The sequence below is a fragment of the Pempheris klunzingeri genome, chromosome 1 (genome assembly GCF_042242105.1).
Source record: "Pempheris klunzingeri isolate RE-2024b chromosome 1, fPemKlu1.hap1, whole genome shotgun sequence".
NCBI lineage: Eukaryota > Metazoa > Chordata > Actinopteri > Acropomatiformes > Pempheridae > Pempheris > Pempheris klunzingeri.
In genome coordinates this window covers 14,626,644-14,650,027 of record NC_092012.1, presented here as the reverse complement: position 1 = coordinate 14,650,027, position 23,384 = coordinate 14,626,644, and the positions used below count along the sequence as shown (strand labels likewise).

Here is a 23,384-nt window from a genome sequence, read left to right as displayed (position 1 = left end):
CAGTAGCCAGGACCAGGAGCAAAGTTTTGGGATACCCCGGCTATCCTGTACATTTCCTCCCTCTTGTCTAAAGAGCTGGCTGATTCCAGATATCCCTCTGACTGGCTACTGGTAAATGCCCCTGCTAGTAAAAATGCACAGACGGCTGCTGGCATCAGGGCCAATGGTCTGGGGACCGAACTTGGATTCTTACACCCACATACTTCTAGGAATCCACATACTAATTTCCTCCATACATTCAATCCGTCTCTGTCAAAGATATTAACTAATTTACCCCAAAACATTTTTCACCTTGTTATGAAAGTATTCCAGTATTGTCTGATGTATGCGGTCATACATGGCCAGTTTCTGGTTTTGTCCTCAGTGTTAAGGTTCTTCAACAGGTTCCCTTTTGTGTTGGCGTTGTATACATAAGATACGGTCCAAACTGCGGTATGCTGAGCCCGCAGAGTTTCACCTGAGGTGAAGTACTCTTATTGACATGGGCTGGATGTTTGAAACTGTAAGTGAAAAACAGTCTGATTCTCTGGAACGGTCTCAGCCACTGACAGCATAATAACATGGTGCTGTAACACATTACATTGATGTTATTCATTGACTTTTTTAGCCATGCTCCTAAGAGTGTGGGGCTCTGAGGATGGCAATGTTGGTCGCTTGTCAAACCCTGTTTGGGTTTGATGAGCAGCATGGAGTCTGGAGGCTGGTTGCAGGGCTTTTGGAATAATACCCCCAGTTCGTACCGTGTTTACCACCATAAAACCACCGTAGTCTGTCGCTAGGCATTTTTGTGCTAAACCATGAATTTACACATCCAGCTCAGATTCGACAAGAGTGACCATGTTGAGCTTTTTGACCTTAAAACATAGTTAATCTAAAAGCTAGAGAATCATTGTGTACTTTGCACAGCGGCTGTACAACACATCCTTTAATATTTCCATTTAAAGAAAAAATGCTTGGAGCGCATTCACATGATATGATGACTTTGGAGCGGAGACATGAGGTTGGACGTCACATTTCACGTAACATCACAGACGGCATGACTTGTTATTTTAGAACAGTACCATGTGTGGTCAGATGCCAGGTTTTTTTCTTCTTGTATTAATGCACTGATTATTCTTCTTCTATATTCAGAGGGTAGCTTGTCCAATTTAGTCCAGTTTTCAAACATTTTGTGGGGTCAAATTACAGATTTAGACACATCACTATCCAGTAGCTTATTGTGTGTGTTTTTCTTCAGCAGGAAATCTTATATTAATATTAATCACTGAATGCATAAGGCCTCTTTTCACATGTTGTCATGACACAAAAAGAGCACAGACTCACATTTGCTTTTCACACTGCATTAGTGGATATTCAAGAGAGGAACAAAACTTGTTGCGGTTTGAACAGAGTTTATTAATGGCAGAAGTGAGACTGAGGTTTATGGTGAACACTGACACTTAGCCACTGCCCCGACAAGGCGGAGGAGGAAGCACCTGTTCCACAGCCAGGTCATTATCAGCCATTATCTTACTGTGCTCTAAAGGCCGGGGCTCGGCAGTCTGACGCAGGACAGCCATTGTGCTGATCTACAACCTCAGGACAAAGCTGTTTACCCTGTTCTTTCATTCATCACTCCATGTGCTCACAAATGTGTTTTGATGTTTCGTGTTTACTTTTTACAGATGAAATAGAAAAAAAAAAAACATGTTTACCCGCCATCAGCTGATGTACAGTAGGCAAAAAAAAAAAAGGTTGTAACAATGTGGTACTGATCAGAACTGATAAAACAAAATAATAGTGGCCAAATACTGCATAAAAGATAACTAATAAGTCCCAAGGATATATACGTATATAACATAAGTGTTTTAATAGCTGTTCTTAAAGCCACTATGCAGGATTTGAACATTTTCTTTGGCACTTTGGCACCCCACTGATATTATCAAAAAAATACAGTGTAGCAAGACATGAATGCTAGCCACTAACCCCCCCACAGGTCTGACCCGGGGACATTGCCTTCAGAGTGAACACAACTCTAGACACCCTCTTATTGTGCTCTATGCTACAGCACTCAAGTACAGACTGTATAACTGTATATAAAGATGAACGCTTCGTCACCGCTTCCTCCCACTGTGCAAAAATAAAGCCAAAGTGTCTTGGATATGGCTGCCACCATCTCGCGCTGTTGACGTCATTTGGAGCCAGAGTCTGCACAGTAGTAATCGGGGCTGGAGCAATGTTTTGGCTGCACTTTTAGGGAGCCGTCATGTCGTCCATCTTCATCCACGGTCTATGATGCAGATCCACAGCCTGGTCGCAGTCGTGTAGATGTGCGTGAAAGTGTTTGAAAGCCAAATGCACAGCTGCAGGCTGTCGAGGTGTAGACACCAGATGTGACCCTGCAGCAGGTCCTGGGTAGACATCCTGGTGCTTGTTGGAGCAAAAGGGTAAATATAAATCAGACCGAGCTCATGTGCTTGTCAAAATGTTAGCTACGAAGAGCAGACAAAGATAACCCATGGTGTCATTAATACTATAGTTTGCACTGACGGAAAGGATAGTCTGTCTATCATTTGTTAGTCATAAGTTAGCTGTATTTCTTACAAAAATGACCGAAGACCAGTCTGTATGCTAGTGAGAGTCACTTATGTAATGGTTTATGTCAGTTATTTAGGTGTATTTGTAGTAAAATGTGGCTCCGTTCTCCTTCTTGACATCCCAACTCTGAATGCTGATGAAACCTAATCGTCTGTTTCACAAATATTTATGTCAAGTAAACTGTTGCAAATATTCAGTAGAACAACCTGTTCGGCTGAAAGTCTCCATCCTTTGCTTCCACATCCTGTAAATGTTTGAAGACAGTTATGTTTGTGTTTTTCACCAAGGCTGTCACAAATGCCAGCATCAGAGGTGGTTTTTATGGTCTGTTGGTGTCCGGTGTGATTTGGCACATGGGGGAAAAATCGTACACTGTCTGTAGTTCTTTTACAGTTTTCTTGAATTTTTTGAATGTTAAATGTGCTTAGTGTTGGAAGTTTCAAGTTTTGCTCACCCACATGGGACATAATATGTGCTGTACTCAGTGGTCGTTGTCACTTATCTACCAAAAGCTAAACTCATAATGAGTTACTGTTCAAAGCTAACCGCACTGTCTAGCCAGTTTTCTGTTTATGTAAGACACTTCACATGGCTTTGAAATCATTTTAACTGTCAGGCTATGATTAACTCAGGTCTATAAGCTGACATGCTGATGCATGATAGACCAGGTCCTTCCTTAGCAGAAGTCATTGATTGATTGTTTTTGCTTTTATTCCATGAGCTCTACTCTGTCGATCTTACAGGCTCTGCTTGCTTCAGTTTTGACAGTTCTGTCACAGCAGTGGTGAAATTGATTGAATTATGCTTGTTTTTATACTATTCAAGTGGTTTTGATATCAGTTTTACCACTAGGACCTGCTATTTAACAGTCCCTGGAAAATCTGTGGACTTTCCTTGAATTCTGAAAGGGAATTTTTGTACTCGACTATATTTCACAGTCGATTTTTCCCTGAACTGTGATTCAACTTATTAATGCTTGGAAGATATTCTGTTTATTAACTTAATTTTGACTAAACCAACACACAGTAAAGTCCATTCAATGTTATGGACTTTCATGCCAACCATAAACATCTTGCAGAGGCTTCAGGTTTAGCTTGAGTGTTGAAACAGCACAATGAGTTAATCTGACAGTGGATTGATTTAAGCACTGGAATGTCTGATTCTCTAAAGGGGTCCTTTTTTATTTGCCTCTTTGGGCATCTCTGTTTTCAAGTTGCATGTGGTGAACTGGTTGTATGTTTTTAATTTATGCTGTGTTTTGAAATAAACCAAAGTATTCGCTTTGAATTGAACAAATCTTCCCAAGGGATGCTGGGGATATGGGGGTGCGGCAGAGCTGTCCCTATGATCTTACTGCTCAGACGTGTGTGGCTAAAAAAAAAATCTCTTTAAATCTGCGCTAAAAATACATGTTGTAGTAGGTTGTTTTTCTAGTGTTACATTTCCTACACATATGGCATTTATGAAACTTGAAATTTTGTGTACGGTATAGTTTGCAGTATTTGCTAGATGACTCTTCCTGTCCTGCCTGACTAGACACTTTTTCAAATTACTGTGGTCCATCATGATCATCTAAAAATATCTACCTCTAAAATGAACCATATGCGCCTGGTATTGCATAACAAATCAGCAAAGAGAAGCAGGAGTGCTGGTGACAGCGAGGAAGTTGAGGAATGGAAATAGAGGTGAGATGCCACCTCAGCAGAGCATTTTGTGATGGAGCTAGGTAATTTAACTCACTAAAACCACTAAATAATATTGTAACAGTGCTTTTGTGGTTATTTTGTTGACAGTTAAGTGTCTTATATCCACCATGCTGACCTTGAGCTAAGCAGCCGTCTCCAGTTGTTTTGTCCGCTGCTCATCCTGCAGACCTGATAAAGCAGGAGTTCTGGGCAGGCAGCACGCCACTGACCTTTTCACCTCTGGCCATCCCCTCTCTGGGCCCTGACACCTCGCACTTCACTTTCCGTCATTGTGTTGTCTTCCTGGCATGTGCCTCTTCCACATAAATGACGAAAGAACAAGGTAGAGGGAAGAGGTGGATTAAATCTGTTAAGTTTTTCTTGGCAGTAACATTACGCTGAGGCTCCGTCTACAGTTCAGCGCTATTGTCTCAAAGTTTTTGATGATTATGGATGCGTGTAGTTAGTTTTCGTTTCAGTAACACCTGTTCCAAGATTTGAGATTGTCCAGCAGCCTGTCATGTTTGCAATTGTTTGTATGTTTATGTTGTATGTTATTTATTACATGTATGTTATTTATGTCATGGATGCTGTCCATATTTTCGTCACGGGCTGTTCCCAAAATTCATTCATTGAGTACATTGTACTCAGGGGAGTGTGGCAAGCGTTTTGTTTTTTTTCTCTCATTCAGTTTAGTTCATTGTTGCTGATGTTCAGATCAGTGGAGACAGCTTTGTCTGCACACATTTTATTGCTGTGGAGAGAAAACATGGAAGAACTTTGGTGCCTGAATCATTTGGGTTTGTAACCCCACCAAATTATGAAACAAGTCCCTCTCTCCAAAAGGATTTGTTGGATTGAGCTCATTTGTGGTAACGGGAACTCTTTAAAGGTTTTATGACCCTTCAAAGGCTGTTTGCATTTCTCCAAGTACAGGACCCCAAATGTCGGAATGATAATAAAAACACAGCAAACCTGTTTCCAGTCATGTTCCAGCATACTAGAGGGAGACAACGCTGACTTTAAATCTGCTCTGTCTCTTTGTCCTGAGTCATCTTTAGTAATGGCTGTCGCCCCAGTTATATCTGGCCTGACCGGGCATTAATGTCTCGTCACTGTGTGGGAATGTGGCCCTGTCCTGATCAGATCAAAGCAGCTGGGTGTTGTTTTTTTATTCTTTTCATTAGTGCTTCTCTCCAAGCAATCTGATGCTTAACAGGTCAGACTGCAGATCCAGTGTCGCTGGCTGAGTAGGTGAATAGTGCATCTGAGTGGGAGTCAGTCATACCAGGCTGCAACATGTGATGTGGGGCAGAGGGTTTAGCTGGAGGGCAGCAGTTTACTCGGCTTTGACATTAATACAGCGAGTGCGTCCCAGAGTTCCTTTGTCACTTGACTATGGTCTAATTTGGGAATAGGAGATGTACTTTCTCTCTGCTGTGTGTGTGCGCGTGTGTGTGTGCGTGTGTGTGTGTATTAAGACTTCGTGTTGACCTTTGCACCTGTTGCGCTGCAGTAGATTTCTGCCTCATGCTATAGCTGAATGTACAATACAGCTTGCGTCTGATCCTGTCAGTCAGTGCCTTCACTTGTTCCTGTTGAGTATCATTCACTGTCGTTAGTTGCAGAATGTAGAACAGCAGCACATAAATCCACTTGCAGGAAGAAAAAAAGCCTCAAACACTTGATAGTACTGTAGTCGTAACTGTTTTGATATTGCCATTAATTCCCGTCTTTGTGATTCATCCTTCATTCTTTTCTTTTAAATCTTAAACATTGCATCTTTATCCATTCTGCCTACCAGGAACAGCCTCAGAAATGTGGCAGCGTGTGTTTATGTCCACACTGCACTCTGTGTTTGACTGACCGACTGTTTAAACAAATAGCATAATTGTACTTTCTCTGTTTACACACAGTTGTGCATAGTTGAATTTAAAATGATAAACAGCATGTGCAGAAAGCATTGCGGCCTTTCAGAGGTTTCCCTTCTTTCGCAAAAGTTGCCGAAATGCTGGGCACATTCTGAAATCATCAAGACACTCAACCTGTTTCAAATAGTTTATTCACAAGCAAACAGCATCACATATAAACCCATTTGTGTGTGGGATTCATGGTCAGTTGTTGTAGATACTGAAACTCATCTTGAGTCATAAGCAGAAAATGTTGCAGGAAAATATGTTCCAGCACAGCACATGTTTTAGTAAAAATGTAACAGGGAAAGATACATGGGATTAGCATTTTACTTGACTTTGGTCTCATTCATTTCATCGAATTGCCCTCTTTGTAAAGTCCTCATGGGATCCAGCAACATTTAAGTTCGACAATCATTCATCTTTTTGTTAGACAGACATAAGTATTTGTAAAATGATGACTGTCTGGATGCAGTGGTCCCTGAATAAAACGATGTTTACTAAATGCTGAACTCCCCAAAGTGTCTTTGAACCTGCGCCAACACTCAAGTGTCTCTCTGCAGACCTACAGGGGAGATAACAGCTTTAAGGAAACACTGATTTAATATCAGGAAAGTCAATTCATCTTCTCACCATCACGCCTCTGCGTGCTCTCTGCATGTCATGTTCCCCCACAGTTAGCCCCCCCTCACACATGCATACACTCCTCCAGACACACACATGCATACAGCGTACACACACAGGATGTTACATCTCCTGTGATCTTTTGAGCTATGCAGTCCCAAAGGTGTTTATCTCTTTTTTGACAACAATGAATGGCATACTTGGAATAGTTGAGGACAGGATCACAGTTATCTGCACTTGTCCTTGAGTCCTGTCTGGCCTGAGTGTGTGCGGACACACTCTCACACACACACACGCGCGCACGCGCGCACGCACACACACACACACACACACACACACACACACACACACACACACACACACACACACACACACACACACACACACACACACACACACACACACACCACAAAGCAGGTTTAACAGATTTCCTGCGAGCTATTGTATCTGCTGGAAGATGGTGGCATCCTGATTCAGACCTCCAGGTTGAACAAGCCAAATACCCCCCCTCCCCCCCGTTTCCTCCCTTCCTCCTCCATCTTCGCTCCCTCTTCTTCTGGCCTTCATCTCTCACTTCTCCTTCTCTGTCTATCCTTTTCTGCCCAAGAGACGCCACCTTGCCAGCATATTTGTCTGTGGCTGCACACAGACTCATCTATCCAGCAATCCATCTGTTTTTGCCCTCACCCACCCCTCGTTTACCCAGTCTCCTCTCTTCCTCCGTGTGTCCGGTGATCCCCTGACTAACCCCCGAGGAGCAGTCTAAACACTGTTTTCAGAGCCAGGGCCAGTTGGGCCTCCAGCAAAAACAGAGAGACCAGACACAAACACCCGTCTCTCTGACCAAATGCCCGCCCTGCCTCTGATATTTGGCTGATATGTGCCACTCTCATTTTCAAAGTTTGTCTCTCAAATGACAGTTTCCTCATTTCCTCATACCTCACCATTAACTCCTCATTTATTTTGTTTTTAGATAGCAGTTCTTGCATTATGTCGCCATTTTTCAGTCGTTGTTTTATTTATATTGGCTTACAGAATTGACATTTCTGTGTCAGTGCACAAGGAAGTATCTAAAAAAAAAAAACAGTTTACTGATAAACCTGTATATGTCTAACAAAACCCTGTATAAGAAAAGGCTTGTTTTCCACTCTTTGCAGATGTTTTCTGTCAGGACTGGTTATGACTCACACTGTTGCTTTGAGACCTAAAACCTGTTTGATATGCTTTTTATTATGGTAACAGTCTTTCTGAGTTTCAGTGCCCACAATTTGCTGAAAATGGCCCTGTTTTGTCATGCATAGAAAATTGTTGATTTGTATGATTCTTAAATTCTCAATAAACAGAGTGTTTGGAAACAAATAACAGGTTTTTCCAGGAAGATTTTGGAAGAACTTGACTTACTCATGGTGAATTGCAATACTTCAGAATGCAAGTTGAATTCAAACCTCAGGTCTGAGGCTTAATCTTTAATTCAGACAGTCAGAATTTAAAAGTACAGAAATCTCTTTAGAGAGATTAACCTCTTCTAACATATATTATTTTCTTAATTGGTGATGAACACAGTTATTTTCCAGCAGCAGGATAAACAAATATTTGCTGTTTGTCTCAGTTTTAACAATAACTGACTCTACTCATTTTCTGTTTTCCATCAGCTTGTATGCCACTTAATTCCTGGGCATTTTTCCATTAGTCGTATTTAAGATATTTCGTTTTATGATGAGACAGTTTATGAGCTCAGGCAGTTCGGCCTGGCACCTTTGCTGATGGCTTTCAAGGAAAATAAATACACAACATGCCACTTCCCGCTCTGATGAGCAGATGTAATTGCTGCCCTGAAGCAGGACATCCTGCCTATGCTCTCCGTGGGGGCATTAGGTTTAGACTAGCTACAGTAATATGCGGATGCCCTGTCCATTTAAGGTTTGAATAGGTTACTGGCAGAAAGTCTCAGCAGTTACAAAAAGCAAGCAGCTTTTAACCATTTCAGATCCTTTGACAATCATGCTTAAAATTTTGTTTCTCAAATGATTAGAGCTGAAACGCTAGAAGCATTTCTTGTCACCATCTCAGTCACTTTAACACTGTGTATATGTGACCATGTGTGTGAATTATCCTCTGCGACGTTCTCAGGTAATGGTATTTTGTTGAATGTCTTTTCAGTTCTGCCAGCCTGGAGGCTGGAGGCTGTCCAGGGACAGGAAAGCACCCACCTTCTTCACTGTTGTGCTGACAGACATCGATTCAGACAGACACTACTGCTCCTGCCTCACTTTCTACGAGGCTGAGGTTAATCTGCAGGTAACACACAAATGCAAAACACACACACACACACACACACACAAATGAGTATGTTAATCAGTATCTCTGTAAGCACAAATGACTTGGCTCTTTCACTCCATCAGGCAGCCGTGCATCAGCCTCCTTATAAGGTCATCGCAGTGATAGTGATGAGCACGAGGGTCACATTCTTCTTTATGTGTCTCTCCATCAGGATATTTATGTTGAGCATTTTCTGTTTTCCAGTTTTTTTTGGTTTTATTTATTTATTTATTTCTAATTTTAAGTGTTTATATAACTTCTAGGAATGTCTGTCACGTGTGTGATATCTTCCAGAATTTGAGGCATTGATAGAAAACAAAGCCTGCTCGGTTCAAGCCCAATAAATTGTGAGCTGGCTGAGGGATGCTGTTGTAAAGGAGAGGCCGGATCCACGCTCCCCTCCAGCACTTTTTCATGTGATTTACTCATGCGTACAAGATTGGGTTCGAATACAGATTAGTAGTCACGGCACAAATGTTCAAACCCCCCATAAATTATTGATTACAACAGATTTGTTTGGGTGGGATCATTTTTATACTCATGAATGATCTCGATAATGTCTCGTTCTGCCAAAAGCCCACAGAATACCAAGCTAATTGTTTCACTGTGTTTGACTTTGTTAGAGGCCTTAGATGACTCCTGTCGCTCTGCCCACTGTTACTTCACATCTTTTCACGTTCACCAATCAAACTCCTGTCAGATCAGCAAAGCATCAACCTAAATTCAATTCAAAATGCAGTCGTGGACGAGAAAGGTGTCAGCTTTTCAAGAGTAAAAGAGTCACTTCGCTGGAATGTTCAGGATCAACAGGGTAGTAGTACATCCTTTTCTCATTACTTACAGCTTCTTGTGTGAATCAGACCATAATTACATAAACATTCCTCTGTTTGCACAACATGGCACATTTTTCCTTGTTTGTTCAAAACTATCAGGGGGGTAAGGATTTAGGGCAAACTGTCACATCAGAGGAGGAAAATAACCAAAAATAGCCCAGTTGTTAACTGTTACAGGGAAGAAGCTTCTAACAGACTTAATTGTCAATGCTCGTAACCGGCTGGTGAAGTCTTTCAGCTGTGTAAAACATGTTGGAGATGACATTCAAGTTGATCATCCTGGTTTAGCTTTGAATCCTTCTTGGTCTGCTTTCTTTCTTTACACTCTGTCTCAGTGGATGGAATCTGAGTGGTCATTAACATCCGATTAAGACTTGTAATTGTGATTTTGTTTACTGTTATCTGGGGACTTGCATCTGGCTGTCAGGGAGGGCTAGAAACTTTTTACACACACTTTCACACACTCTGCATTTAATGTTTATTAGTCAATTAGAAAAAACAAAATAAAATAAGACGTGGAGACGCTTTTTTAACAGAAGTTTAGTGCAGTTGGTGAATCAGTTTAATCAGAAATTGTGCCAGACCTTTACTATGATAGACAGGGACTTTCATATGGAATACTTAGTAACTGATAATGTATAGCTAGCCGGTCATTATAGCAAAACGAATCCCGACAGGCTGATGCAGTACCCACACACCAAGTGGAAGGGCTTTTAATCATCCTGAAGGGATTAGTTTTGAAATAATGACCGGATTGCTCTTCATTATCCTGCTTATTACACAGCTTCTTACAAAAGAAGTCAATAACTTGACACAAATTATTTTATTGATTTTTAAAAATTATTTTATTGCTTACGCTATGAGAAGTGCCTCCACAGCAACGGTTTGCCGCACAGCAGATTGATCAATTAGAAACAAGTATTTCCCTTCTCTCATTTTGTGAGTGCAAACATTTGGATATTCTTACAGCTTGCGACAAAAACACAATAAAATCATGTCTGCACAAATCTCAGAGAGTCAAAATTTAAACTTTGCTCTCAACACCTCAGTTTCTACTTGATCATCAAACAGGCTGTAAAAGTTACACTAATGGGAAAAGAAGAGGACGATAAACTCACCAGGAGCAGGAAGTTGTGCTAAATAGGTTTGTGGCCACTTTTGTTAGTAACACATTGATAAACATAACTAACTCTGCTGTCCAATCTTTCAAAAAGATTGGATATTCTGCTTTATAGAGTGAGAGGTTATTAACTTTTTAGCATCATAAGCAATGCTCATGTCTAGAATAGCTTTCACTTTTTGAGTTTTGTGTTCGCCAAAAAGACACATGGTTACTTTTTGTGATTTAGTTTCTGTATTGTGAGCACTGAACTCATGAACTTAAGAATTTGATACACTCCCCAACCACAACACCCCCTTACCTTTTCGTCAGCCTTGTGTTAATTAGTAGATTATGCTATATTTGGCCTCGTCCAGACATCATGTTCCTGCAAAATAAACGCACATTCCTGGATTCAGTGTATGGCACTGAAGATCTTCTTGAAACGTGAGGGTGTTTTAACAATCTTTACTCTCTAAGCTGACATCCTTATCTGCTCAGATGGATTCCAGAGAGCGTCCAGACAGGCGGCAGAGGAATGTATTTTGTCTAATAATTGAACCAAATCCCAAGAATAATGGGGAAATGTGACCCCCATCTGAATGGGATATTTTGATCCCATACTCCTTGGTCCTGAGATACTGAAGCACTTATGGCATGTTTTCACTGCCTGGAGAAATATACCAGATTGTGATAAGGGCTTTAGTTAGGAATGAGCACTGAGAGGTTGGTGTATCAGTGTCCTGATAGGGCTCATGGATCCACGCTAGAGACAATTAGAACCAGATTGAGATTGCTGCTTGTGCGACAAGCTTGTCCTGATTTTGTGGAGAGGTAGATAACATGTTTGATCATGACTACATGGTGGACAGTTGATTTGACAGACAGTAAAGGGTTGTTTCATGCCAGACTTTTGTCATTACTTATCTGAATGCGGCTAACAGGGCATTGTGATTTCCTCCAGTATGTTTGCAATATTCAACAAATTTCGGATAAAAGTGCTTTAAAACATCTTGTGATCTTTGATGTCTCTGATGTTTTGCATTTGGTGTTAGTCTGTGACTCTCTGAGGGAAGCATCATTAATCTCCTAATCTCATTTTGGTCTATCTCTAAGGAAATCTCTGTCTCTGTGTAGCTGAGATCTTTTATTAACCTCATCGTAATTTTAGAAAGGCTGTTGTGTTCTTGTACTCAATGGCTCCAGTGAGTTGAGCAGATGCGCTAAATGGGGACAGATTGGGAAACAAGATAATTGTTAGTCCAAACTTTGATAAACTCCACTCTGGGGACAAAGGAGGATTTTAAAGATTTTTGGAGGCTGAAGCTATGACTTTGTCTGATGCAAGAGTTTTATCATGGCTGTTTTTCTTTTTGTAGGAATACAGTTCATTTTTCACTACTTCTACTTTGAATGCCAATTGTATGACGCACCCCTCTTGTGAAAATGGATAGCAGTTTGGTGTTTATTCGTGAACTTGTATACATCAACACTGAGCACTTGTCTTGTTTAGTCACACCAGTTATTTTTTGCTGAAGAATCTGGAAATTACATATGCGATGTGTAGTGCAGGCCACGTACTGGACAACACGATGGGCTCAAGGCACATGATGTATTCACAAGCTAAACTAGTAGCTCAGCTGTGCTGTTATGCTCTGCCATGCAGCTCAACGTCTATAGTCAGTGGCACTGTGTTGAACTCTTCAACTGAAATAGCTTCTGTTTTTTTTACGTTTCAGGGATCAAAGAGTATTGAGGCTGATGGAGATGAAGATGAAGAGGCAGAGGAGGATGGCCTGATCCAGCCAGCTCAAGTATTTGCACCAAAAAGTCTCATTCTCGTGTCCAGGCTGGATTATCCCGAAATATTCCGGGTAATAAGACACCATATGATTAAATCTTGATTAAAAAAATATTTGTCTGTCTTGTTAAGAAGGAATACTGAGAATTTTTGTCATATCAGTCCTTTCATCTTGCAGCTCTGAGATGACGCTAATCTACTTTCTACCGTCTGCAAAATAAGCCTTAGTTTGCTTAAGTGTGAGCGTGCACTTCAGACGAGTCAAGGAGAGATAGGAACATAAGCACACGTGATCTTTTCATCACAGACTGAGTTGATCACAGGTTTTGCAGACTCATGGTCAGCCTTGCTGTGCATGTGCTATTAGAATGATGTATGCTATCAAATCTTACCTAAATGGCACAGACCATATAAAGTGGTTATCCTCTGTACATGTATTTGTCCATGTCTAATATCTCAGTTGCATTTCACATGTTGTCCTTCCAGGGGTGCCTGGGTCTGATCTACACGGTGTACATCGATAGCCTCAGTTTCCCTTTAGAAGGTCTGGTGGCCAACCTCTTTACATTCCAGGTTCCTGTTGCCGGTGGATCTCAGGTAAGTCGGCAAAGCATGCCCAAAGTACCACAGTCTGCAAGACATGCGTGTTCTGCTCCTCACAGACCAGACAGGGTGCTAGAAAAGGTTGATGTCAGCCCTGTTTGACTGTGAGTTAGCGATCGTTTGAGGAGGTGATGGTGCAGCTACTAAAATGATTTATGTTAGCTGCACAGTCAATCAGGAATGTCATGTTCAGATGGTGCCAGAGATTGTTGTTCAGCCACAGGCAGTAATTTTCTAATACATATTCGTCATCATGTTACTTGGAGCAAAATACCTCAGCCTAGAGTAGAGCAAAAAACAGCAGAGCTCTTAAACTGTTTATAACAGTTTAGGGGAATATATATTTAAAATGTCAGTGCAATAAATCCTTTATTACTCAGGCTTAAAAGAAGCATTTTGTTTGCTGCATTTTTGTGGCCAAATGTCAGAAGGTGAGGATATCAATGCAGCAAATCAGATGACTTATTCATACCTTTAAAAAAAAAAAAACATGGAGCCAAAATGTGTCTGAATCATATTGGGAAAATAATTGTAAGTTTGCCCTTTCTACTGGGGTAAATCCTCATCACTGAGGTAAAAGTCAGATTTAATTGTACACATGATGGCTAATGTGCTGTAAGAGGGAAGAATTTGGCCTCTTCCCCAGAAAGACACCACTTAGAATCCCAAGTCCTCTGGCCTGCCTTTAGGCACAACCTCAGCAGTGGAACAGACTCATTTGTCAAAGCAGCACCTAGTTAAACATACAAGCATGTCAAGAATTGTATGAATGGAGACCCTTCATCTTAAAGGTCTCTTTTAACACCCTAGTAACCTGTCTATGATCTGAACCCATTCAGAAGACTTTGATCGGTATGTCTCGACTAATCAGTAAATAGTCATTTTAACAACAACATACATAATATAAAAGATGTGTTTTTAGATTTCTTTTATACAAGAGTCTTTTTAATGCAGTCTGTGATGTTGCTGCAGCTCTACCAGATACATTTTGATGTATATGTAATTTATGGGCTTTTTCGCTCTATGACAAGCATTCAAATTGATAATTTAGTCCTACAGCTGCAGTGTCTGTGCAGCACCAAGCAGCATATGTCTTCTTTATTTGATACAGCCGCAGTACACTCAGCTATTAAACTTAACAGATGACCGTCAGTTGCAGCGCTGCTCGGCCCTGTAGGTACAAAGGCCGTAGAAATGTTCCATGCCTGTTTTCTGACCTGTACTGCTTTCGTTTTTCTTTACAGAAGCTGTTTAGCCTGGGAGCAGGTGACCGGCAGCTCATCCAGACGCCTCTAAATGACACATTGCCTGTCACATGCAAAAGTGTTGCTCTGCTCTTCCAGCAGCTGGGTGGGTCCTGGCACTGATAACTAATAACTAGTAATCATGAGACAGGAAGAGACCTCTTGAGTCAGCCCATGACTTGGTAGTGACTGTATTACTGTGTCTCTTCCTCTTTACGATGTTGTGTCATTTATTTGCGATAAACATCCCGCTGTGGAGTTTAATGAATGCACAATAGTTTCCTGCTGCAGGTTGTCACGTCCACAAAGTATCCCATTTAGGTTTTGAGACATTTTGGGTTGTTATAATCTGACAGCGGGCACTCAAAGAACATTTGTCTTACATATTACTGGCATTATGCACCATAAGTCTTGTTTTCTTTAATAAAGCAGCTTAAGGTGTGTGACATATTTTGCATTCACACAGTCTTGATCCTCATCAGATTTTTACAGGCTCAGTTCTACTTTGTTAGTCACGTGGTGGTAAACTACAGCATGTAGGACTTTTACAATCAGGAGACTTGCAATGAGCCACTAAGAGCTTAGATTAATTCTGCACTGAATGTGTCTGAGGCAAGATTATGCAGTTTTTCTCTTTGTCCCATCAGTGTTTCTGCACTTTTGTCTGGACTAGAACAAGCACATGATGAAGATTTGATGCAGTTTGCTGGTTTCACGTTGCTGTGTTTGCTCAATATGTTAACAGTTCAGACTGTAAACAATTTGCACAGGCAGTTCTGAGCTATTCTGCATTACATTTTTAGACTTTCAGGTCATTCTAGAAGAATGAATCTTAGCTTTTTCAATTTTTTTTGCTAGCTTTTTGCAACTCTAGGCATGCGTCTGTGAGAGCTGAGACAGAAATTGGATATTGGGCTGAATATTTTTCACCTGAACTTTGTAATGGAAAGTTGGCCTTCATTTAGCCTCATTTGATTAGAGGAATGTGTTTGAAAATAGAGTGGATTTTATTTCCTGAGTGTATTAACACCGTCCTCTGTTTGTTTGGACTGAGTGGTGAACATGCACGTGGGGGGTACTTGCACAAATCACATGTGATCAGGGTTATGTGGAAGTCATGCATTTGTAGCCAATCTGGATACAAAAAACAAAACAATCTCGACACAATGCCATGGCCTGTCAATCTTCATAATCCTGTTTCCATTAATCACTACAGTGCATTATGCAGTGCTGCTTGTCCTCAATGGAGCATTATGTACATTTAATGGCTGAGTCTATCTAATGATCATACCAAGATCAGAGAAAAACTGTGCAGATATTTGTCTATTGTCAGCCCTCTTGCTGCTGTTTTAGCAACAAGTAGCACATTGTTGCAATAACTGGCTTTGTCCTTAATCCCATATATTAACTGTTAATATATGTGTTATTTTGATTGTGTAACAGGAGAAATGTATGTAAGAATAAGTGACTGAAAGTTAAGCCCTCATGCTATACCAGGTGAAAGTGACTGACAGAGTTAATCATTCTTCTGCCCTTAAAACTGACTTCTCCGTTTGCTGACAGGAAGGTACATATCATAAGTCAGCTGATCAGCCACACGTAAGCAGAGAGAACAAGTGCATCGTTTCAACCCATTAGGTCATCCTCATGTCCATATGAGGATTGGCTAGTAGCTGTCGGGTCGGCACATCTTTCTGTTTGCACAGGTCACCCGAGTCACCAGAGAGGAATGTGCGTTAAACATTCACTCCGCACAGGAAGTACATCCCCTCTAGGCGAGATAAACCGACCATCAGCAGCCCTGCTGTTTGTTGTTTGTTGCCTTTGTCTCTTCTGTTACCCGGGGATGTTGCTGTCACTTTTTATTTAGAGCTCGGAAATGTGACGCTGTTTTCCTTAAGATAAGTAAACACCTGAGCCTGAGGTGTGATTATGAAGCCGGAGCCTCGGCGGTGACAGAAAAAGGTGCTACCAAAAATAACATTGCATTGCATTTGGATCCGCTGTGTCTAAAAAAAGATGAAACAACTTATTTGGTTTAAAAAGCCTCTTCACCCGCAAAACTCAGAATTTGTTGTGGCTGGTGTTCAGTTTCCTGTTTATCTCTGAAGTGCTCCACTCTGGCAGCCAAACATCCAGACCCAGCGCCCCCAGTGGCGCGGATATGTCTGCCAGGGTTCCTCTCTCTTTATCACTCCAATGTGTGATGAATTGGTCCGTCAGTTGCTTGATAGGAAACAATAACAGGAACTGTAAACTTAGAATTCTTCCTGATTGTCACATTGGTATTTGAAATATTTATACTGTATGAGACTGCGTAGTTTCCTTTGTTTTTCAGAGATGAGGTTTTCTATAGGTTTAACATAAACTGTCCCACTTGAATGTGAAAATGTATTGTTTTTGTCATCATAAGCCAGCAGGTTACAGTAGACTGATTAGGATTCTAACTGTTATTATTTTAGTCATTGTTTAGCCGACTCCTCAGCTCTTTTTCTGCAATTACAAATGAGAAAGCAACCCTGAAGTAACTTAGTCATGGAGAAATACACTAAAAACTCCTAATTAAGAAATCTGAACAATACTTACTCCAATAAAAAAACTATAGTTTCTCTCACATCACTCATGGCTCAGTATTCCTGCCTACATGTATTTGCCCCATGCCATGGAAAGGAAATGTACAGAAATGTCAGGCTGCAGTAGCCTGTGCAGAGTAAGTGATGCTCTCTTCTGAAGTAAAGTCAAGAAACGGCACAGCTCAGCCTTTTTGGTGCTGCATAGGACTTTAATTTGACAATTGAAGAGACTGTGACATCAAGCAGCAGCACTTGCCGACCAATTTTCAAAATGTGATCAGTATACTTACCGGTACACAAACATTGCCATACGTAGCACGTCAACCTTCAATATTAAAATTAGTATGGTTGATCTACATAGCACTATGGTAATTACAAGAAGATTTTACAGAATGTGGTATGTTTTGAATTGCAGTAATCAGTCTTGAAGCTGTTATGGATACGAACCAAACTCCCAAATGAATATTGTATGTTCTAATCTTTGTCCACAAATAGCCACAAATGTTTGATGAATGATGTGGAGCAATGTGGCAGTCACTCTCCAACAAATACCTCATTAATTTCCTTCTCCGTTGTTTTCTTGTTCCAGGAATCCAAAATGTTTTGAGCCTGTTTTGTGCGGTTCTGACAGAACACAAGGTTTTGTTCCACTCCACCAGTTACCAGAGGCTCGGAGAGGCTTGTCGTGCCCTTGAAGCCCTCATGTTTCCCCTTAAATACAGGTTAGTATGTGTTTGCCCCCAGTGGCAGGATGGATTCTCATGTGACTTTCCACTAGCACTGTGGCAGGTGTCGTGACTTCCAATGGCTTGTGAGTTGACTGATGATTAACTTTGTTCATCATTGTATTCATTTGTAGAAACAGGTGTATCGACTGGATAAGAAAAGCCTTAAAGATCATATTATTTAACCCTTTATTAACTTTATTAACATGGAGTAACTTGTAAATTTTACACTCGCTGTCTTTACAGAATTCACTTCTCCTAGAAGTGCCTTTCACTAGTACGGTGATTCACTTCCTTCCACTTTTAGAACAAGTGTGGGCAGTAGTATCTACTAAAAAGGATTGTATTGGGAGTTTTTAGAGAACCATTTTTTTCTGCATCATAGCAGCTGTTTGTAACTTTTATAACAACATATTTGCTGAAACTGTCACTGTACCCCCCCCCCCCCAGTGCCCCAGTAAGTCTTGACAGTATGACAGAGTGCAGCATGCATAATATCAGGACCCTGTGTTTTCCTTCTGTAATATGTCAGAATATCTTCCATGGAAATGGCTGATAAAATGTTAATGACAGCATGCATGTGCTGATTTGATAATGTGGCGTGAGTGTTGAGTGGGACGAAACCTCTACACGGGGGTGGGGAGTATAGTCTTGTCTGAAAGAAAACAAAAGAAAGGGAAGACGAGAGGTCAACAAATAGAAAGAAAACAATAAAATGAAATGTGGTGGAATTGGGGCTTTGTTGCCAAGCTGGACAAACTCCTTCACAATGCCTCTCACTGAGCTATTCACACACAAGCAATAGCAAACTGTGATGAAAGGCACTGTTTATGTCTGCTAATCACAAAGACACTAAAACATGTGGTGAGGAGCTGGGGGTATAACCATCAGCCCTGCACTTAATGGACAATCCACTCTACCTTCTAAACCACAGAAACCTATCAGACCCTATTTTCCCTTTATTTGGTGTGCACTGACGGCATAGTGGTTCATTTGCCTGTCTTGTCTAAGTATGCATCCTATAACTCACAAAATACCATTTTGAAACGTAACATTCACTGTGCTCAAAACAAGCCCTGTAGTAGTAACAGTGGAATGATACGTGATCCTGCTCTTCATGAGTAATTTAGTGTAACAGGAGGGGCTGGCTAATGTAGTAATATCATATCGTGATGTGAAACCAGATGTCATTAGTGATTTTGTTAATCATATTGTGAGACATAGTAGGTTTTTCTATTTCTAAAAGGCTGCTTTAGACAAGAAGCACATATTTATGAGATTATCTGACTGTAGTGAAATTAGCTATTTATTTATTTAATTATTTATTATATTATTATATTATTTTTAAAGGTTATTTGGGGTATGCTATGCCTGTATTTGATAGCAACTGTAAAGACAGAGACAGGTAATATGGCGAGAAAGATTAGGGTAATGAGCAGCAAATGGTTCTATCAGCTAGGACTCAAACCGGGGACTTGCTGCTCACGGCATCTGTGCCCTAACTGCTCAGCTATCTGGTCACCCCGAAATGAAAAGATCATTTCATCATTACTGATTCTCTTTCTCAGCATTTTCTTATTTGTACATGTCCTGTGAAGGCAGCAATAGTCCCTCTATCATTATGTTATTAATATTGAAGTAATTCTGACATTGTGCATCTCATGCAGCCCTAATTTGTGTTAGATTACGATATAAAATTTCCAAAACTTGTAAATGATATAATTGCAGAATTTAGGAACATCATGTGAGTGCTGTGTGCAGTGTCTATCTTTATCTGCTGTCTTATCTCTTAATGTGAGCTTACTCAGAGTTTCAGTTTCATAATAATGTGCAGTCAAACACATGCCCTTCCCGGCAAGGGAGTCATATTTTAGCCTCTTAGTTACCCTTAGTTACTATTTCTCAGTTCCATCTGTCTAGCCTTATTGAACATATTCTGTGCATTCACTGTTATGTCCTCTTATGTGTTCAGTTACCCATACATCCCCATTCTGCCTTCACGGCTGCTGGAGGTGTTGAGCTCACCTACTCCGTTCATCATCGGAGTGCACTCCATGTTTCAGACTGAAATCCAGGATCTGGTGAGTGCAGATGTGTCACAGGCGTCCGACAGTCTCTCTTACATGCATGCAGAGCTTGACGATCATAAACTGTTGAATGCTTTCAAACACCTGTGAATCATTAACAAATACTGAAGTCTTTTAGAGTTTATTTTGATATCCTAAAAGTGAATTGTGACATGTTAGGACTTGTTCTTTCGACTGACCAGGAGAGTTTTAATTTTGCAAGCCCTTTGGTTTCAGGAAGTTTTTACACAAGAAGATTAAGTAATCTGCCCTTCACCAAGATGTTTATTTAGCTGGTTTTGGCTGAACCTCATCAGGCATGAGTGTTGTTCCTCACAGCACTCCCTCCCGCTGCAATCAAACCACCTGACCTGTCAGTGTTTTATGTGTGTTCACCAGTTGGATGTTATCATTGCTGACCTGGATGGAGGAACAATAAAGATTCCTGAGTGTATCCACTTGTCCGTGCTCCCCGAGCCCGTGCTGCACCAAACACAGACAGCTCTGTCCCTGGTAAAGACAAACAAACACATGCACACGCATACAGGTGCAATTATATTACAAACACATTAGTACACTCATAAAATACAAAGTAACTCTTGGATTGCAATGCTCAGACATACTCAGTGGCTGCTGGTAAAATGGATGTTCATACTTAACTTTCTTAATTAACAGAGACACATTCTCCTAATTTCCAGTCTTATCTTTGTATTTGGGGCTTCTGCTAGAATATGTTTACATGCTGTAATGTTCAAAAAACACATTCTTTGTCAGGCCCGTCTCCCGACCAGCCCCAGCATCAGCTCTGCCATCTCCAAAGGGGAATCACATTAGCCAAGCGACATGCTAAAGCCAAATTCAACAGACTAAAGTGGCACATAAACAGAAAACAACATGAAACACAGCTTCACGTCTGAAGGCAGGTCACAGACAGTTGGTATTGATCCAGATTAAGAGAGAACAATTAGCACGCTTCGCTCCACCTTCAACGTCTTATTACCAGAGCAAGTGAGAGTAAGATCACAACAATGGTGGACAGTGAGGTGGATTCAGGTTTTCAGTGGGTGGGATCAGCCTGGTGAAGGACTGAAGTTATGTTCATGTTAAATAGGTCACTGTCTGTGATGTCACAAGCAAGGCCAAATCTAAACAGAGCATTTTCACACACATTTACTGAAAGATGGAGCAGGAGAGAAAGAGAGAAGTGTCTTTTCTCGTAGTTTGAGGGTCTCTTAAAAACACCAGGCACACACATTTATGTTAAAAAAGTGCATTTTGTGTAATATGTTTCCTTTAAATCATATGACACTTTTTTTTCGTGGTAAGCTGAATTATCTGGTTACTCATCTGCGCGAAAAATGTTCACTTATGACGCTGTTGCACTTACTGAAAGTTTTTCTAGATAAGAGTATCTGCTGCATGAAAGCTGCTAAATCATCTGAACATGAACGTATTCTTTGTAGGTTTTGCACCCCGATCTGGAGATAGCAGACAATGCGTTCCCTCCGCCTCGCACTGCGCCCTCCAACCTCAAGCTGTTGGTAAGTGTGCATCACTATCACATGCCATCCATTCATTTATGGTCCTCGGGGTGTCTCGTTATAAGGAATGACGTCCTCATCCTCCCCCATGAGGAGGACATAATTGCCGTTATAAAAGGTCTCTTATCGCCAAAAGGTTAGCGTTGGAGTTAGGGCACTAACTGACGATAACACATTACCCATTGCACCAAATAACATGCCTGTTGCATAATTAATTTATCAGACTGCTTTTGTGGCATAGCTGTTTGATGAGTCGTGTGTGTGTGTGTGTGTGTGTTTTCCAGGACAAGGAGGTGAGGGCTGTCTTTCTCAGGCTGTTTGCACAACTCTTCCAGGGCTACAGGTCTTGCCTGCAGCTCATCCGCATCCATTCCGAACCTGTTATCCACTTTCACAAGGTAAGATAACTAGATAATGTAATTCTCAGTGCTGAAAGTACTGAAAAAGATTTTGCAAAAGCCTAATTTTCCATTGTGTGACCTTAGTATAAACTCCTCAGGAGCAAGTGCTCCTCAGCAAACACATTGTTCTTTTATCTGCCAAGAATGTTTTAGCTGCAGTCCAGCAGTGAGGGTGGAATTACATGTAAAGACATGTAAAGGTCGCATACAGCGTGTGTTTGTGTGCTCATGTGTGAGTATGCATGTTGTATTAAATGTGTTGTAGAGCCTCCATGACTCTTTCGTGATGCTATCCCTTTGTTTATGCAGTCTTCGGACAAAATCCCGTAACCTTGGGCAAAGCCCGGCAATGAGCCATATGAAACGTATTAGGTTTACATTTTTGTTTTGTGCCGGAGCTTTTGTTTGTTCGTGTCTGTGGTGTCTCCGTGGTAACCCCTCAGCACATCATCCTCAAAGTACCCCACATGGATCACATTATAAACAAACGCTCTGCTTATTTGCCTGGAATCGCTGACTGGGGAAGGCTTGAGTGAACTGTGTTTTATCTCTTCTACCCACAAGCACAAATAATTATGCGTGAAGTAAATTAAATTCATTTGCATGTAGTCAATTTTAACTAGATTTATTTCCCTTTCAGTTCATGCTGAAGAACTTATCCATGATTTCAACAATAAAAGATGCCGATCTCAGGCCCCCTTGCAGAGATATTTTTGAAGATGTTGTAATCTTATTCTAAAAATGGTTGCGATCGCTATGCTTGTTTTTCAGTCTGCAGCATATCCATATGAACCAGATTACATTGCTCCCATCTGTGTGGGATTGTAACTGCTCTAACTCTGACATTATCCAGACTGCCTTCCTGGGCCAGCGAGGCCTCATTGAGAATGATTTTCTGACCAAGGTTTTGGATGGCATGGCCTTCGCTGGCTTTGTCTCAGAGAGAGGTCCGCCTTACCGAGCCTGCGATCTCTTTGATGAGGTACTGTACCACGATGCTCCACTTAAAGCTAAACTTAACTACCCTTCACTTTTTAGCTATACGTATAAAAGTCCATACACAAACATTTTTACACTTAAGAGACTAAGAACCATTTTAATGCCGACTGCAACAGTTTGAAACTTTTGTTTGTTGGTTGATTGTGTGTTGTCGTTGTAGCTGGTGGCCTTAGACATTGACAGCTTCAAGGAAGAAGAGGTCAGCCCTGTCAAGCTGCAGAAGCACATCAGGGAACTCTCTGAGCAGCTCTACAGAAATGTAAGGCTTCATGCAAACATCCCCAAACATCTCCTCTGTTGCGTCGGTGTTGTACCATATACATGTTGGACAGATGTCCTCATTTAAGCATGCTCTACTTATGTTTTGCTGCGTATCCGCTGTGT

General features: G+C 41.0%; 1 protein-coding gene across 3 annotated transcripts in view; it reads left to right on the top strand.

Annotated features, from left to right (window-relative positions):
* The window catches only part of sbf2 (SET binding factor 2), an 87,651-nt gene that overhangs the window by 21,628 nt on the left and 42,639 nt on the right, over nucleotides 1-23,384 (top strand). For 2 of the 3 annotated variants that reach the window (XM_070833813.1, XM_070833804.1), the window contains exons 3-13: nucleotides 8,957-9,094; nucleotides 12,787-12,921; nucleotides 13,335-13,445; nucleotides 14,696-14,801; nucleotides 17,858-17,990; nucleotides 19,966-20,074; nucleotides 20,459-20,572; nucleotides 21,523-21,600; nucleotides 21,885-21,998; nucleotides 22,855-22,983; nucleotides 23,161-23,259. In XM_070833813.1, the coding sequence (XP_070689914.1) occupies nucleotides 8,957-9,094; nucleotides 12,787-12,921; nucleotides 13,335-13,445; nucleotides 14,696-14,801; nucleotides 17,858-17,990; nucleotides 19,966-20,074; nucleotides 20,459-20,572; nucleotides 21,523-21,600; nucleotides 21,885-21,998; nucleotides 22,855-22,983; nucleotides 23,161-23,259 (1,266 nt within the window). Of the gene's footprint in view, nucleotides 1-8,956; nucleotides 9,095-12,786; nucleotides 12,922-13,334; nucleotides 13,446-14,695; nucleotides 14,802-17,857; nucleotides 17,991-18,589; nucleotides 18,642-19,899; nucleotides 20,075-20,458; nucleotides 20,573-21,522; nucleotides 21,601-21,884; nucleotides 21,999-22,854; nucleotides 22,984-23,160; nucleotides 23,260-23,384 lie in introns of those variants that run through there. The other variant, XM_070833820.1, reaches the window with a different exon arrangement.